Here is a 14,607-nt window from a genome sequence, read left to right on the forward strand (position 1 = left end):
TCCGACCATCCGATCCTCCGACGCCTCCAAGTCGAGAAGCAGCATCGCTCACCAGAGCGTTCTTATCAGCCTCGGTGGCAAAGTACGTGGTGTTCTTGTTGAATGAATGAGCAGTAGCTATGTCACGATCTTATAAGCCGATACTCCCGATGTTGACGTTCTTTAACCGTCCGTCGGTGCATGTGTGGCTACCGTTTGTGGCCGCATCTCCGGTACCAACGAGCATGCATGGTGTCTCAACGGCATCCCTACCTGTCTTACTCTATACGCCTTGCCTCTATCGCAAAGATCTGACAAACATTAACTGGGAAGGAAAGCCGTCTCCGACATCAAATACCGTGATAAGCTAGATGCTGCATGAGACTCTTCAGTCGGGAGAGAAGGGTCCGGCATATTGTTAGAAATCACGGAATACCTACTACATCTTATTGGACTGTTATTTAATTGTGGAGGATTATCAACCATTGAAAAAAAATTCATCGGATGGTCAACAGGATGGTCGGAAGATCGGAGCATCGGCGCGGAGGATCGTTAAAGTGGGGATAATCATCGGGGATCGGAATGCCGGTGCCGTTGACCAGCGTCTGACAAATCCGGACATCACGCAACAAAGCAAAATCATGACACAGAGGGATAATTGAAAGGGTATAAATTGGCTGTTAGGGCTACTTTGACGAGATAAAATCTTCAAGACCAAGTCTATCTGAGCACAAAGAAGTCTGTCAGTTTGGGGCCAGTGTTGGCCTGGAGGCAGCGCGCTAGTGCTCCTTGCGCTTTGTAAGCTTCCTAGAGATGTTTTTGGCGATGCGCTTGTGAATTCGACGGATGCGGTCCAAAGGCTCTGCTTCCTTGTCCGGGTCGGACATGGGAGACTTAGTGCAGGTTTCTAGAGCCTGTGCCCGAGTGGGCGGCAGGTCTAGGCCTGGGCGTGGCAGGGGATCATCCTCGACGATCTGGCTGGCATCATGGGTATCCTCCATAGGTTGGTTCGCATATTGGCCTTCACATATCGACGAATCCTCGGATCTCCCATCCTCATCCTCGTCCTCTTTCGGAGACGAAGTGAATGCGCTGTGGAAGGACTCAACTGACGAAGTGGCAGATGCCAACTTGGGAGAATACACTGCAATGGTTGAACAGTTTCCAGAAGAATCAAAGGATTGCTTGTAGCGTATGGTGGGAGGGATCAGCTCCTCCTTTGCAAAGACCTCCTGTTGCTTGCCACTGTGTCCATCACCTGCTTCCCCATGCTCGTCCACGTGACTGGTTTGGATATGCTCCTGTTCCATGGCCACCTTTTTGTTAGTTTCTCAGTGGTTCGTGTTGGCGAAGTGCCTCGTGTGTCGCTGCAACGGGTAAAACAGATGAATACAATTTTTAGCACAGAGAGAGGGCGGAACAGAAAGAGAGAGGACCTCAGCTTTATCATCCGCTCCTCGTGAATCTGCATGGGATAGTCTTTGGCCGTGATGTTCTCCTCTTGTTCTTTTCTGGGTGGCTCCTTGTTCGTGAACAAAAGTAAGAAACTCGGTAGAGTTCTTTGAACATGACATAGCTACAAAGCATCTATGAACCGTGACGTGGCTCGTTTATGATTGAACAAAGCCCCAATGCCGAATTAGGAAGAGACCTAACTCTTGGACCACTTCCCAGAGGACACTAGCGTCAGTCAGGCCGTGTAGTTGCGCGACAGGATCTGCGTCAACCTGGTCGAGAAAGCCCTGCTTATTTTGACGCTTTCTACGAGCTTTTGGTGTGCCCGCGGTTGTATCGAGATACTAATCAGTCTTCGGGGAGGCTTGAACGTGACTACATGGATGAGTTGGTGTCGCGGGCAAGTAGATCATTCAGACCATAGCTTGTGGCTACTTGATCAGAGCATTCAGGGATTAAGAAAGGTAGGGCGGCGCAGGTGATGCGGATTTGAGCTACAAAAGTAAGCAGCCTTTCATCAGTCTCAAAACGCTCCGCTAGTTGTGTTTCTGTGCCAATATTATGTATTACAATGTGCTTTTCACCACCATGCCTGGCCAGTGACACCCTGTCTCTATGGATTCCCATGTTCACAATGATTCACGAGGGAAGCAGTTATCGGGAATCAGATTATCAAAGCTACGTAAACTCAATGACAGTTTAATTTGAGGCTAGACTACTAATACTACCATTATCCTTCACCTCCTGTCTAAGACTCCACTCAACGCCTCGTGCTCGACAGCCCGACTCGCTTTAGAAACATTCCCCGTTCAGAGAAAGGCCAACTTCGACACCCTTTCCCTTGACCAGGTTAGCCCCAGTGTCCGAGTCACTGCCCTCATCCGAGTTAGCATTCAAGTTTGAGTTGGTTTCCTCGCTTGCCCCGATGTCATTGACACTACTGCAGCGATCTTCGTGCAGGCTCTCGGAAGGCACCTCCAGTCCGAGTGGTACTCCTTCGTCTTCATCATCTCCAGAGTCTTCACCATCGAAATCCTCGTAGATAAGCTCTTCATATCCCTGATCTTTATCTTCCTCTGCCTCAGACAGGGTCGATTTCGCCTCCAAATCCCTCTCCCTAGCTTCCAAGATCTGTCTATATTCAGACAGGTCGTCTTCGTCAAACTCTGGGGCTACTTCCAGCCTGCTTCGAAGCTCAACAAGAAGCTTCCTGGTCTCTTCGAGTTCTCTCGAAATGGTAGCTCGGCGCCTTTGAAGCTCAGCCCCAGATCGCCGGTTCTTCAAGCCGAGTTTTGCCACTGACATGACTTGAGCGTAATTTCCAGGAATCTGGTGGTCATTACGCTTACCGTCGGCCTCATTCCTGGCATTCGGCTTGTCATTGTCCGTCGTGTTGCCAGTCTGTTCACTGACAGTCTGGTTGAGCTGGGTCTGGTTCTTGTCAGAATCCATGGCGGTCCGGGGTCGCTTGTTACAGGGGCTCGGAGTAGTGCTATTTGTGGTATCAAGAAGCCTTTTGAGTAGATTTAGATATCACTTCACTATTGATGGTGTCCATTCAAGTCTTAAATGGTTTTATAGACATGGCTGAGCCGCGTGTTCAGGCTCTGTTCTCCTCAGCGGCTCTAGAAATATTATGTTCGAAGTTAGCTAGGTACTTGATTTGCCCTTTGTTCAGTAAACTTCACACGAAACAGCTTTTGAGACCTATCATCCTTTGTTTAATTGCTTCATTGTCAGTAGCAAGCTATATATCACAGCCCATATAGCTGGACAAAGAACGTGAGGCTAAGGGGTGCGGCCTCCGTGACTTGCAGTACTTTTGACTACGCCAAGCCTCGGCCTCGGTATCTATTGTGACGGTCTATGCCTCAATGCATATTGTGATTGACTTATAGTACCTAACTGTGATTGTATTGTGAGGCACGTTTGAGGTATTGGACTTGAGGCTGCCCGCTTACCACGGCATGAGCAAATGGGGTTTATCAACCCACCCAGCTCTTCAACAGCCTACTAAATACAGAAATTTCTTCCCATAGTCATGGATCTACAAGGTACTCTACCTACGTGACAAATATTGTAAGGGAGTTTGATGAGGGTGGCATGGTGAAGGTGGGCCAAGCGGGTTCCTGATAACCGAATTTTCCTCGCTTCACCACCACATACGACCATACCCACTGGAGAACTCGGGATCCCGTCCGCTCTCCCATAGATAAGCCAGTGAGGGGCGGATTAGTAGTTGGGTCGGTGACGACCAGCGAATCCCCGCTGTTGTATGTTTTTGCTGTTCCTGTAGACGGGCAGTTGTCTTTTTGGTCCTTGGCTCGAGCCTACAGCGATCTATAAGGCTCCAGCCTCGATGTTGCGATGGCAAATATGGCCTCATTTGAAACCTACGCACGCTTTTTGCATGTGCTAGTCTCTTGTTGGGTGCTCATTGGGTACCGGGCGCCATTGCTCCTGGACGGAGTTGATCAGATTACATACACAGCAACCTCTAAGCAGCCCAAAACATTGACTGATATAAAACGCTTTATCAAAGAAAAGGGTTTTTCAACTATTCCTATGAGCTAAAGAAACCTTGACACGACGTCCTCGATACAATGATATCTACCCAGATAAACAAGCAAGGAAAGCATGTCGATCCTTCATCAAAAGGGTCTATCAAAGGACACCCCAGAGCCTTAGCATCAGTATCATCAAGAACTATAGAGCTTCAATCTCGCCAAACATATCTAGTTTCGCCTTGATTAATGCTTACATTCCGAGCGTAGATCTCCCCGAGATCGGTTGCTCCCGAGATGCGGCTGAAGTGGAGAACCCCCATGTCTGACACTAGAACCCTTGCCAGGACCGATCATCCATACCGTTTCAAGACCACGATGTTGCCTTCCTATAAAATGAATGAAACATGAAGATCTCCCGACGGGTATCGAGTCTTGGCATTTCCAGTTTCCCATCATTATGAAGCGCTTGCACATACTGTACTCTAGGTAGGCGGGCCACAGCCTTGACTTGGCTCGGCTGTTTGGGCTTCCACTCTGGAGGGCGCACTTGTTGCGTGCACTAAAACACGCCCTTCAACGTTTCAAGCAATATGTGGCGACTTATAACTGCTGACTGGCGAGACGGTCTCAATCGATGTCAGCACTACGGAAGGGTTGCACGTGTCACCACGGTCAAAGTTTACACATGCTATCGCAAGATGTATCATTGGGTATCATTGGGTATCATTGGGTATCATTGAAACGAATTGTGTTTTAGCTGCAACACTATTTCCTGAGTGAAATTGTACCTTCATGACGAATTATCGTATCTTGACGCAGTTTTTCGCAGTTCTTAGTGCTGAATATTGACCATTATCCGCTTGCGGTTGCGCATTAAAGAATCCCTTCCAGCCGCCAAATCGCTTTTGTTCTGGAGCTATACTTTCATAGGAGAATTAATATGCATCCAAGTTCCGCCAAATATCCCTTTACCCGGTCTTGTGCGTTGCGCTTGTACCAAATACCGGATTGCCAGAAACCATCATCGAACTGTATATCGTTCCTCTTGATTCGTCACTTACTTGGCTCGATTCAACTGCCGCCTTGTCCCAAAAGTTGCTACAATCTACTCCGCACCCTACCTTCCGTGGCTCCTTAGGGTTACTATTTCTAGCATCTTAGGCAGCCCAGTGTCGATCTGGGTTCGGTGAGCTGCTCCTGCGAGCGAATGACTACCGTACCAAATGAAACAGCCAAACAAACCCAAAGAGTGTGCAGATCTTGACAATAGTTTCATCAGGTCATCATTTTTAGACCCCAATATGTATCATTAGAAGCGAGCGACATCATGTTGAGGCACCCATTATAATAGTCCAAAGGCGACTGACAACAGCTCCGAGGACAGCACCACACAATACGAGTTTTCGCACCTCCATTGAGCTTGGGAACTCAAAATAACCCGGCGAAACCTTTCCCAATTTTCAATGTGACAGCGCCATCTCAGTTGTGGCTGGTAATCTTCAGGTGGTATCGAAACTCAATTACTATTATATGACCGAGAAGTCTTTCAGGGGATTTGGGCCATGACTGCCAGAGTGTGCCCATAGATGTACAAGACCAGCTTGAGATGCCAGTTTATGGGAACAGATAGACCATATCAGATACATCACGAGTTATACTCCCACCACTCTTTTCCATCGGAATCTGTCCTGAAAAGAGTTCCGATTTTCCTCAGATAGGCATCAAGCGCCTCATCTAGGGCATCTCGCTTGCTCCCGCACGCGGGGCATTGCTTGTCCGACAGCCTGTTCATTGTGTTGCAGGTAGTGCCGCAGATGAAGGATTGTTTGCACTTCCAGTACTTGTGGTCATCACGGATCGTTGTAGTGGGTGCATACTTGGGCATGGTTGCAATACTACTGTTAGTTGAGTGATGTTCAGCTGAAGGCTCCCAAGGTTCTGAGGGGTGCAATGGTCTTGCTGAGGGTGTTGAAGGATGGGAGGCCGGAAAGCTCCGTACATATAGGGGTGGTGAGTATGCTATTCACGGTAGTTTAGATACATTTTCAACAGATAAGAGATATTGTCACTTGATAACTTGATAACTTGATAGAGTCTGAAACATTGTAGATGTGTGCGTTAACAGTTGCATGCGTTTGAAAACCCAAGAGGAGGGATAGGCACCAGGTTCAAGTCTGGATGAGCAAACTTGTGTGCGTGTCGTCAAAGAATCACGGTGCATCTCGTAGTAAACTATGAAGGTGATTTGAGAAACAAAGGATACGTTGCACAGCACTTGACATTTGATTCATCTATAAAGCTTCATCGATCCAGTCTCTGTTATCACCTGTTGCCGGCGATGCCGGAGAAGTTGTTTAGCTAGCTACAGGGTAGCAAGACGTGCTCCTCACATGTGACAATGTGGCAGAGAGCCACAGCAAAGGGTCCGCAAATTCGCAATCAACGGACAACGGTGAATATTTCAATCCCTGGACTCTCTCACGGGCCTCAACTGTGAGTCCTCACCTGAAGCTGCCACTAATCAAACCAAGGAGGGATGACGCCGCTGTAAGGGGCTCTTCCTCAGCAGGTACCCAATTACCGACTTTTCACGTCACAGCTGCCATCTCGAACCGTGTCATGAGCCACTAGATCAGGACAACCAATGGGAAATGCTCGATGAGTTGGTGGCGTCTTGGTTAAGAAGAAAAAAACAAGCCAGAACATCCAACAGCTGAACGCCACGTCCGAGGAGTCACGGATGCGGCACGTCCGCGACGACGCTATCGATGTTGGCTTTGGCTATCGAAACCAGCAGCCAAAGACACCAGCATTCGATAGCGCCCAGAGGAAATCGATAATGCCGTGAGCCGGTCGTCGACCTGTTTTTGTGGGCATGGATGGTTATGGTTGTTGCAGCGGCTGTCTCAGCCAGCCCCTTTCAAGTGCCGTGTTCCGCCCCCTATTAAGAAGGGTAAATGTCCGACAGGATGCATTTCGTGCAGCGTCTCTTCCCCTGACTATTGAGTAGAGTTTGTCTCGGTGGATTTCCCACTGCCGCACTGCCGGTGGACCCGTGAAAGCCTCGATCGAAGCTGGGGACGGAGGTACGGCTTAACAATCAGCACCCCTGGCACTGGCAGCCAGGGCGAGATCTGCGACCTACGACCCGACCAATCCAGAGCCTGGAGAGACAATCAAGAGACTCCACCATCTTGCTCTGTCGATCAATGCTGGATAAGGAATTGCTGTGCCAATTGCCTTGGATCTCAAGTAAGAGCCAAGCAAACTCTGCCTGTTGCCTCATGCACTGGAACCCTTTTGTCACTGCTCCTCAGCGAGGGGACAGAGCAGGCAGACACATGCTTTTTTGAAGCTCCAAGGGTCACATCGCATTAGGTAAAGTCCTCGGGCACCAGCACCAGCACCAGCACCAAGCTTTGGCAAGCTTTGGGGCTTCGGCTTTAAACAGGACAAGCACCGACCGACTCTAGCAGAGCAGGGGTCAGTATTTTTAGCGACGATAGCAGGTCCAGCTAGCCCATATTGAGGACACCAGTGCGACGTGAGAAGAGATGCCATTGCGAGATGATAAGGCGGAAGATGCGATGCGATGCGATGCGATGCGATGCGATGATGCGATGCCACAATGAGAGATACGTCAGGATCAGCACAGAGGATTTCGATGCGGAAGGATCAACATGAGGATAGCTGTGCGAAATAAAGACTATTGGAGTTGAATGACAAATGATCAACATTGCAGAATTCCAATGCATCATGACATGCCCGTTGCAAAAAAAAACTTGGAATGCGGCATCTTGAAATATTGCGCATCATGGCTGTAGCCACAAAAAAGCCAGGATAACTTTAATCGCAGCATGAAGCCATTCAAAACGTTGAACAAGAACCCCAGGATCGGATACGACACCCACACACACACAGCAGATACTAAGCTTAAATTTGTGTCTTGCCTTCTTTTTGCTCCGTGAGAACACCTTCTAAAACGGGGGACGGGGATCTGACCGGATGAGGCTTGAGCTATTAATCCAGACGTGTGTTGGTGACGGGTTGTTTTGCAGGCTTGGCGTAAGCCTCTGGACAATGCAACGACGGCGCAGCTGAGGAACATCATCCCACTAATGGCAGTGTTGTGTTGGCTGAGGGATTGATGGCCCTGCGAGGCTGTGTACCATAGCGACCTGCAGGCTCTGCAGCTCACGGGTGCACCGGGCTGAGTGAGAGTGAGAGTGAGGGCTCTAGACAATCTGTTACAGCGTTTCCTTGCTCCGCTCTGCAAGATCCTGGTCTGGAGGGGTAATCGAGACCCTAGTGGAGAAGATGAGAGCAAAAAGAGGCTTGCAAACTCTCAAAACAGAGCAACCCAGCGCACAATTTACAAACGGCCCTTTGCGCAGGAACCCAGTTCTGGCAGCCCTACCACGTGGACCCAACAATGCCAAGACCAGGCACAGGGCCCAGATGCTCGCTGAGTTCGATAGCACTCAGGGCCAGAACAGAACGGAGTTCCAGGGCGTGGGTCAATAGTCCCCTTCGCTTAAGCGCCTCGACTGACCCCTCTGGGAGAGAGCTCTCTGGTCTGCCAAACGGAGCTCGGCACGGCTCGTATAGATCCCTGACCAAGGCGCCATCGAGACCCACGGGGCCCTGGAGAGGGTGTGCGAGAGCGACCAGGGGCAGGGGGCGGAGGGGCCGGGGGAGACCACAACCAACACAATGTCCACTTTATAGGCTAGACCAATCTGTCAGATCATCATGCCATGTCACTCATCACTCATTCTTCCTTTCTCCATGGGCGAGAGGCTAAGCTCACTGTGCATCTGTGTGTGTGTGCTCGCCTCTGCAGGTCCCGTTCTAGGCAATGGCCGAATGCTGTCGGCACGTTTAATTAAGCCATATACCTCCAAGCCTCCATCACCACTTTTTTTGGTCTTGTCCGTCCATTCTTGCGTCTTCTTGTCTCTTGTCTTCTGCGACGTTTCTGCAAGAACCCGTCCCGTCCATGTTATCGGTCCATTGACGCCACTCTCGCTTCTTGTCTTGGGTGAAGCAGAGAGCGTTTCTCTCTCACACAGCAGCCGCAGCCATGTGGACCTCGTCGCGGAACACGATATTCAACTTCCTCTTCACCCTCTGCGTGGTCTCTTCATTCATCATCATCGTCTCTTCTGCTCCTGCTGAGCGAAGAGCGCCTGCTCCGGCCCCGGTACCGGCTCCAGAGGCCGCTCCAGAGGCTGCCCCAGAGCCTGTTCCGAACCCCATTCCAGCCCCGGAGCCCATTCCATCTCCGGAGGCTGCTCCCGAGCCGGAACCCTCGCCCGAGCCTGAGCCTGCCCCCGAACCCGCTCCCAAGCCTGCCGCCAAGCCTGCCGCCAACACCCCCAAGACTTATTCTTACGATGTCGTCATCTATGGCAACACAGTCGCCGCATTGGCTGCCGCCATCCAGACCCTGCGTATGAAGAAGACGGTAGCCATTGTCTGCCCTGGAAGCACCATTGGTGGTCTCACAGCTTCTGGTCTTGGCTGGACGGATGCCAAGGATGGCCGATCCATTGGTGGCATTGCTCGCGAGTTCTACAGCAAGGTCTACAACCACTACCTCAAGACAGGCGCCTGGAAGTACGAGACAAGAGATAACTACATTGGACGAAGGATCGGAGCCCAGCCCGGACCTGCGATTGATGTCGGCAAGAAGGTTCAGTGGACCTTTGAGCCCAAGGTCGCGGAGTACGTCTGGGAGCAATGGGTCAAGGATGGAAAGATTCTCATCTACCGCAACCAGCAGATTGATCGTTCTCCCAACAGCGTCAAGTACAGCGGCACCAATATCCAGTCCTTCAAGACCCTTGACGGCACCACCTTTGCTGGCAAGATGTTCATCGACGCCGGCTACGAGGGCGATCTGATGGAGTCTGCTGGTATTCCCTTCCGTACTGGACGCGAGAGCCGAACCGACTACAATGAGGGCGCTGCTGGTGTCTACGTCAACTCCAAGAACAGACTTACCAACATTGACCCCTACAACAAGAAGGGTGACCCTAGCAGTGGTTTGATCGGGGGTATCCAGCGAGTCATCAAGGACCCCGTTGCCGTCAGCGGCCAGGGCGACCCTTATCGCCTGCAGTCCTACAACTACCGTCTAGCCCTCACCAAGATGCCCGACAACAAGGTGCCCTTTGTCAAGCCCGCTGGATACAATGAGACCGACTACGAAATCCTCTTCCGCTACGTTGAGGGAGGCTACAGGGGCCCCTTCTTTACCAGCCAGCTCATGCCCAACCTCAAGACCGACTCCAACGCCCAGGGTCAGGTCAGCACGGATTTGATCGGCGGCAACTTCGACGACGATTCCAACTACGCGCTGGACTCTTACGCGCAGCGAGCCGCCACCGTCAAGAAGCACAAGCTCTGGACCCAGGGTTTCCTCTGGACCCTGGCGAACCACCCTCGCATTCCCGAGAGCGTCCGCAACGATTATAGTGCCTGGGGCTTGGCCAAGGACGAGTTTGTCAAGAATGGCAACTGGCCTTACGAGATGTATATCCGCGAGGCTCGACGCATGTTCGGCGCCTACACAATGGCCCAATCCAACGTTCAGAAGCCCGTTGCCTTTGAGAAGGATTCCATCATCGGCATGGGCTCCTACTTCCTCGACGTGCACACGGTCGAGCGTGTCCTCGTCGACGGCAAGATCTACGACGAGGGCTGGGTTCACATTACAACCAGCAGACCTTTCCCTATCCCCTTAAACTCTATCATTACCAACTCGAGCATCGCCACAAACTTCCTTAACCCCGTCACCATGAGTGCCACGCACATTGCCTACTCGGCCATCCGCATGGAGCCCTGCTACATGGTGATGGGCCAGAGCGCAGCTACAGCCGCCGTCCTCGCTATCGAGCAGGGCGTCAGCATCCAAGACGTCGACCGTGCCAAGCTCACGGCGCGTCTCAACGCAGACAAGCAGGTTTTAACTCTTTAGGCCACGTCTTGAATATTCCCGTGTGTCAAGCATGGGTAATCTCTCTTACTGTTGGAGTTTGGTGTTTGGTAACTTGACGTGGCCTGATACAGTTGATAATACCACTTGTCTTTTCTAGCATAGAAGCCATATTTCATCATAGAATACATGAATCATTGGGACCATCTGAGGGTCCACCTGCCTTTCTCTCTGCCTGCCATATGATTCTGAGAATAACTTGTGTCGAGACATTACATTTACAACTAGATAGTATGATTAAGCTGCCAATCAAGGCTGGAGATGTTGGTCTCAGACTGAGAAATAACAATCTCGTATTCGCACTCTATCTCAAACAGCGATAAATTATCACCTGCCTGATCTCAAAGCTTAAAGGTGGGCTAAATTACTGCCATCCGACATAATTGGCCATGTTTGGGATCTGGAGTGGAAATGCCTGCAAGGGTCTTTGCACCCTGGTCATCCAGCAACCAACACCCACTCGCTACAACATATTTAACGCATAATAAGCCCGAATGGCGAGACATTTTCATGACCAACACTTCAGGTGGTCAGAGGCGAATAGAATAAGCCGAGGCACGCGCCCCAAACAGCCCCATCCCCCCTCAAGACTGCGCATCAAGCGAGATTATACAACTTTCTGTTACAGGTTGCACTCTGCGACAGAAAGATGCATGCAGCCGGGCAACAAAATGGTGGCTGTGGGAAGAATCTGCAACCCTGCCAGCCAATGACCGACGTGCACGTTCAGAACAACCCTACAAAGCCAAGACTCGCTAACAAAAGGTAATAGCAAAGCCCATAACATGTGTTGGTTGGTGACAGACGAGGCAGAAATTAGGAATGCATGATTTACCTAATTATGCCGACGGGTCGGTGTGAGAATGGCGGTGTCACAACCAACGCAACGTGGCGGGTTGATGCAGTTGTGGCAACCACTGAGAGACGGATTGAATGATGTTTGGTGCATCCTGCGAGAAGATGCATTGTTGATCTTTCCGTCGATCAACAGAGTGCCAAGGCGACTATCCGAGAGGCGCTTCACGGAAACTATGCGTGTTTCATGGCTTGTTGTCTTTCCAATGAGAGTAGACGGTGGCTGCATAGATCCCGCTGGTCGACTTTGAGGGCAAGGCTGGCTCAAGTTGAAGAAAATTGGGCGGTTGGCAAAAGGACATTAAAGGTCTTGGCACTGGTTACAGCCATTGTAGAACATGGAGAAGGGAATAAAATTATGATAAATCAGTTGTCAGCTTCTAGAGTTCTCTTTGACATCAAACCCGAGTGTCCCGAGCGCGTGAATCCTACCAACTTGGCGAGTCACTACATAACCAATCCCAATCTCAATGTCAGGATCACAGCGGAAGATAGACCATATGTAGTAGTATAGAGCCCCTCACACCGTAAGCTGACAGTCTCCCGCTTCTGCTATCAGACAAGAGCTAAACTGAACATCGTAGGGTGGCCGGTCGGTGCTGATGGCCCTGGTTGTCTGACATCAAGACTTCCCCGCTGACAGGAGACACTAAAACAATGCCGTCAAAATTTTTCATCATTCGTGGAGAAATATAATGCGACGTCAAGTAGATATAGCCTTGGATTGAACATGGTACTCACGCCCGGTTGAAAGCTATCAAAATATGACCAGCATCCCGTTCATGTTGAATACGTGGACATGATTTGACAAACAGGAAGCATTGTCTACAAGACACGAGAGGGAAGTCTCCGAATGTGAAAAAATGTTAAAATCATTGGGATTTGGTCTAGAACAAAGCAGATGAATACGCATCTTAGCTGTGCTGGTCATGCTCGATGAACTAACACTGACTCTTCTACTGCAGGCAGCAGAAAGTTAAAAAAAAAAAAAAAAAAAAGAGGCCACTGTGTTAGCATTGGGATATGATGCTATGATGTGTTGACAATGTATTCTTTGTTATAGTTGAAGCCCGGCCCTTGATGCGTTAACTGAGCTAGAAGATCGATGAACTAACACCCCTAGCAAGCATGATAGCAAGAGATAGGTATCAACCCCAGTGGCCTCGGTGCGTCCAAATGCCTAATTATATGCCAATGTCTCAATCAAGGTGGCTTTCACGATTCAATCTAACCCTCCCTCAAACTCGAAAGTTCGAGAACTACTCCTTCATCTGGCCCTCGATGGCCCATTTTGAGACTTGTACCTAACGCAGACAAGTCACAGTAAAATCCCAGCATTGGATTCGAATTATTACGAGTTGGGTCTAAAGGTTAGTATTGATCTCAGTAGATTCCTCGCTCTGAAACCGTAGACTTGACAGTAAATCTTAAAACGCGTGCCACCTACACGTCCTTATCAGAGCTACACCGAGGCCGTAAAAGGCAGAAACAAAATTATATCACTTTACTCGTATGTATATATAGTAGGTATAACTTTGAAAGCGAGGCACTAAGCCATCTGTCGACCGAAACATTCTGGCAGGCCGGCTTTGTGCACATTCCCGTTGTCCGTGCTCTCTGACTGCAACATCTGGCTGCCTTGGAGAATGTAAGGAAACAGAAAACAGGGTATTCAGTGCTCTGCATGTTTTACGAGTTCATAGAAAGGCACGAAATTGCTCCAGAAAGCTTGTAAGGGCAATCGTGAGGAATCTAGTCCGGAGAAATCCGCAAGTTGTCTCAGGCCTGGTTGCACTAGAAATCTGGCAACCGCAGTATCTCTGTTCTTGAGTCACTGAAGAAGCAAAAGAAGAAGAAGAAGAAGGAACCAAGGAAATAATATATTAGCGCAAAGATTCCAATTATTTGTCAATTTTCTGGAATCTACCTTCATGGACGGTCAGTCTTGTCAACTTGGCGCCACGCTGACATCGACGCGAATCCCCCCATAATCATTTTCCAAATTTAATAGCGTATAAACACATGATAAAAGCAGAGAATCTCACTAGATGTAATGTACTACGGTTGGTGCCTGATCATCTAAGCGAACCCTCCGCGGACCAGACACGTTCTGGGAGAGTATCTTCCGTTGAAACTGTGCGTAGAGGCATAGTCACAATATCATGGGTTATATATCGTGATTTTAGGACATGGTCGACATTCAATGTGGTATTTGGGGTATCTGAGCTCAGTACATGCATGTGAGTGGCCGTATTGTTCAGGAAAGCGACTTGTCTTCCCGGGTTTGAACCTTAGCTGGCACTCCATTTCCACGGTTTTGGATCAGTTGGGGTATCTCAAGCGAGGTCATACATGGGCTGCAGACCCCCACCGAGTATATACATGTAGTTCACAGTAGTACTGCAGCTTTTGAGCATCGTGTAGGTAATTCCCTTGCCTAATGCTAATATAACCGTTCCAGGAGAGTAACTGGAGCATCCTTTCTCTATGCAAAGCTGAGGCATGGCCCTGGTTGCAAAATCGTTGCCACAAGATGGTGGCATTGGCCTCGCATCAGCCATGATAAGTTCAGATGCTGTGAATTTTGAAAAGGTTGTTGGTTCATGGCAGAGAAATGGGCCATCCGCCGGGAGGGAAGGGTGAGCTCTGAGCATATGCTCGCGACCTGTGGACGGCTCTTTTGCCTAGGCTCCATGAGAAACGCTGGAATATAACAAAAATATCTTAGCCCGTATAGGTAGAGTAATAATTCCATCTCAATTCTCTAAATTCGCCTCACTTGTCTAACCTGTCGTCGAAGCCCAGACTTTC

General features: G+C 49.7%; 3 protein-coding genes across 3 annotated transcripts; 1 reads left to right on the forward strand and 2 right to left on the reverse strand.

Moving 5' to 3' along the window:
- Positions 1 to 758: 758 nt before the first annotated feature.
- On the reverse strand, positions 759 to 1,289 carry NCS54_00968700 (Hypothetical protein; the record flags this gene model as incomplete). Its single annotated transcript, XM_053155026.1, has 1 exon — positions 759 to 1,289. The coding sequence occupies one exon, from the start codon at positions 1,287 to 1,289 to the stop codon at positions 759 to 761; it is 531 nt and encodes a 176-aa protein (XP_053011001.1).
- Positions 1,290 to 2,226: 937 nt separating this feature from the next.
- On the reverse strand, positions 2,227 to 2,886 carry NCS54_00968800 (Hypothetical protein; the record flags this gene model as incomplete). Its single annotated transcript, XM_053155027.1, has 1 exon — positions 2,227 to 2,886. One exon carries the CDS (start codon positions 2,884 to 2,886, stop codon positions 2,227 to 2,229), a length of 660 nt encoding a protein of 219 aa, XP_053011002.1.
- Positions 2,887 to 9,024: 6,138 nt separating this feature from the next.
- NCS54_00968900 (Hypothetical protein) lies at positions 9,025 to 10,923 on the forward strand (the record flags this gene model as incomplete). Its single annotated transcript, XM_053155028.1, has 1 exon — positions 9,025 to 10,923. The coding sequence occupies one exon, from the start codon at positions 9,025 to 9,027 to the stop codon at positions 10,921 to 10,923; it is 1,899 nt and encodes a 632-aa protein (XP_053011003.1).
- Between the last annotated feature and the right edge of the window lie 3,684 nt (positions 10,924 to 14,607).

The sequence above is a fragment of the Fusarium falciforme genome, chromosome 7 (genome assembly GCF_026873545.1).
Source record: "Fusarium falciforme chromosome 7, complete sequence".
NCBI lineage: Eukaryota > Fungi > Ascomycota > Sordariomycetes > Hypocreales > Nectriaceae > Fusarium > Fusarium falciforme.